Source organism: Gossypium raimondii, chromosome 10 (assembly GCF_025698545.1).
Source record: "Gossypium raimondii isolate GPD5lz chromosome 10, ASM2569854v1, whole genome shotgun sequence".
NCBI lineage: Eukaryota > Viridiplantae > Streptophyta > Magnoliopsida > Malvales > Malvaceae > Gossypium > Gossypium raimondii.
In genome coordinates, this window is record NC_068574.1 from 37,103,285 (window position 1) to 37,105,538 (window position 2,254).

Genomic DNA, 2,254 nt, shown 5'->3' on the forward strand with positions numbered 1-2,254 from the left:
TTTGATACTTCATACAAAATAACATTGTTAGTATATTGAAGTAATTTATATAATGTTTGACAAATTTAGTTGCTAAATTAGAGCAAAAATATTTAGGTACCAAATTTTAAAAAATGTCAAGTTTAGATACCAAATTAGAAAAAATAATTGGATAAGAAATAGAAAAAAATTAAGAAAAGTATCTAAGAAATTTATATTAAAACAAAATTTATTTCATAATTTTTTCAACCATATTGTTTGTGATAAATATCCGATATGAATAACGAAAGTTCGACAGCCAAAATTACAAAATATTCTCTAAATATCATTTTAGTACCCCGAATATTTAAATCCCTAATTCAGATATTTGACTTTCCCTAATTATGGAAATCACTGATCTGCTTTGATCCTTTTTATGCAGTTTTAACTAAAAAAAAGGAATAAGAAGACAAAAGAATAGTTGATGGCACAATTTATTTATGAAAAAAAAAAAAACAATGCACACACGAAGACAAGTTCAATTATGCACAAACACAACTGATATACAACTTTGTTTTCCTTTGTGTCAAATTAATAATAATATTACAGAAGCAAAACTATATCCATACACTTTCCTTGTATCCAAGTTTGATTTTGATGGGTATAACAACAAAACACATTAACATTACAGATGATAAGACCACCAAAATATAAATCATCTGTTTTTTTGCAGACAAAACGTGTGAGAAAATACGAAAATGTAACTTCACTCTATATTATCTGTTCTAAACTTTCCCAGTCATGAACCGACACTACCTATTGAGGAGACTGATAATCAGATCCAAAAATCTCCTTTTGAGAACCCAACCTCAAAGATTTACACATCTCTGTGCATGTTTTTTTTTTTTTTAAATTTTCTCATACACCACAACCTAAGCCCCTGGCTTCTGAATCTTTCATGATTCTTAGTCTCTTGCATGATGTGATGAACATTCTGCAAAACATAAAAGGATAGCCTTGTAAATTGCACAAAATACATACATACAGATATATGTATATTTATATATATACATGTCATAGAGAGACTTACTCCCAGGGATCATCTCCTACTAGCATCCAGTCTCCATCTTTGTCTTCATACGTAGGTGCATAATCTGAACCTTTGTAGCCTTCTCTTTCCGAGTACTTCCCTGAAAGAACTTGATGATTTCCAAGGTCATTTTTTACAAAACTCATCACCATTTCGCACTATGTATGCATGTTATATAACGACAAAAGGTATATTCTTACCTATGGTAAACTTGAACATGTTCTCTAAAGCCTGCAAGAGGTCCGGGTACCCGGAGTAAACTTTGAGGTCAATCTTTCTTAGGTATGGTGCTCCATCCATGCCTACTTTAATGTAAATCCCAGGACCCTCACTGTCATTCTTCTTTGCCTGAATGTTTTTCTTTCTATAGGACCTGATGGGTGGCCACCCCACTATTTGTGCTCTGCATGTGGCAAAATATACATCAAAACAACCATTAGTTTCTATCTACTTTTGTATGTCATAATACAATTGTTAAAACCAAATAACTTACTTGGCAGGAGGGGCAGTTTCATCTTGAGCATCAGATTTTCCATTTGCTCCACATTCTTCTTCAGCCTCCTGCAATGGCCGCTTCTTGTTTCTAACATTATCAGTTCCCGGCAACCCTAATCTTAGTTCAGTTGCCACACAGCCTTCCATTTTTCTTTCAAAGTTCAAATGATACAGCAAGCCAATACAAACCCTAGGTTACTTCTTCAAGTGCAAGCTGATTTTAGGAAAGTTCTTATCAGGGTTCCTTTGAGGATGCACAATGTTTGAGATGTGTTTTTTTTTTTTAAATGTTGAAATGGGAATGCATAAAGATTTAATTTTATAGGATATAATGGTGTTGAAGGTGTAAAGAGGTAGCCTTCGTGATTCTCCCAAATCTCAACGCTTGAATTATGGATAAAGGCAAGCTAAGCTGTCGGTAGCAATAGCAGCAACTTTGAGGCAAGCTGTCCCTGCAATAAGGGGACAAAGGTTGGACAAGTTCAGCGGCACATATGGAAGAACTTTGAGGGTTCAAAGGGACGGTCAAGATCAAGTTTTCGGGGGTTGTGGGAGTTAAATCATGGACGTTCGTTTCTTTTTTTCCCTTTAAATGAAGGAAAAAAGCTAGGCAGCATCCCCATCTGAAAAAGGGTCCATTTTGGGTGTTGTGTATGGGCACAGCATGGCCATGTGGTGCTAGAATTTTAGCAGTGAAGGGTATTCTTTTTT

General features: G+C 34.6%; 1 protein-coding gene across 2 annotated transcripts; it reads right to left on the bottom strand.

Annotated features, from left to right (window-relative positions):
* Positions 1–500: 500 nt before the first annotated feature.
* On the bottom strand, positions 501–1,883 carry LOC105776995 (auxin-responsive protein IAA4). 2 transcript variants are annotated; one of them, XM_012600011.2, is made up of 4 exons: positions 1,542–1,883; positions 1,249–1,451; positions 1,049–1,157; positions 501–952 (listed from the first exon to the last, which is right to left on the bottom strand). In XM_012600011.2, the coding sequence occupies exons 1-4, from the start codon at positions 1,688–1,690 to the stop codon at positions 877–879; spliced, it is 537 nt and encodes a 178-aa protein (XP_012455465.1). In that variant the 5' UTR covers positions 1,691–1,883; the 3' UTR covers positions 501–876. The 2 variants fall into 2 exon arrangements, with proteins under 2 accessions (XP_012455465.1, XP_012455466.1); XM_012600012.2 differs by having other exon boundaries at positions 1,049–1,148; positions 1,542–1,882.
* Positions 1,884–2,254: the final 371 nt, after the last annotated feature.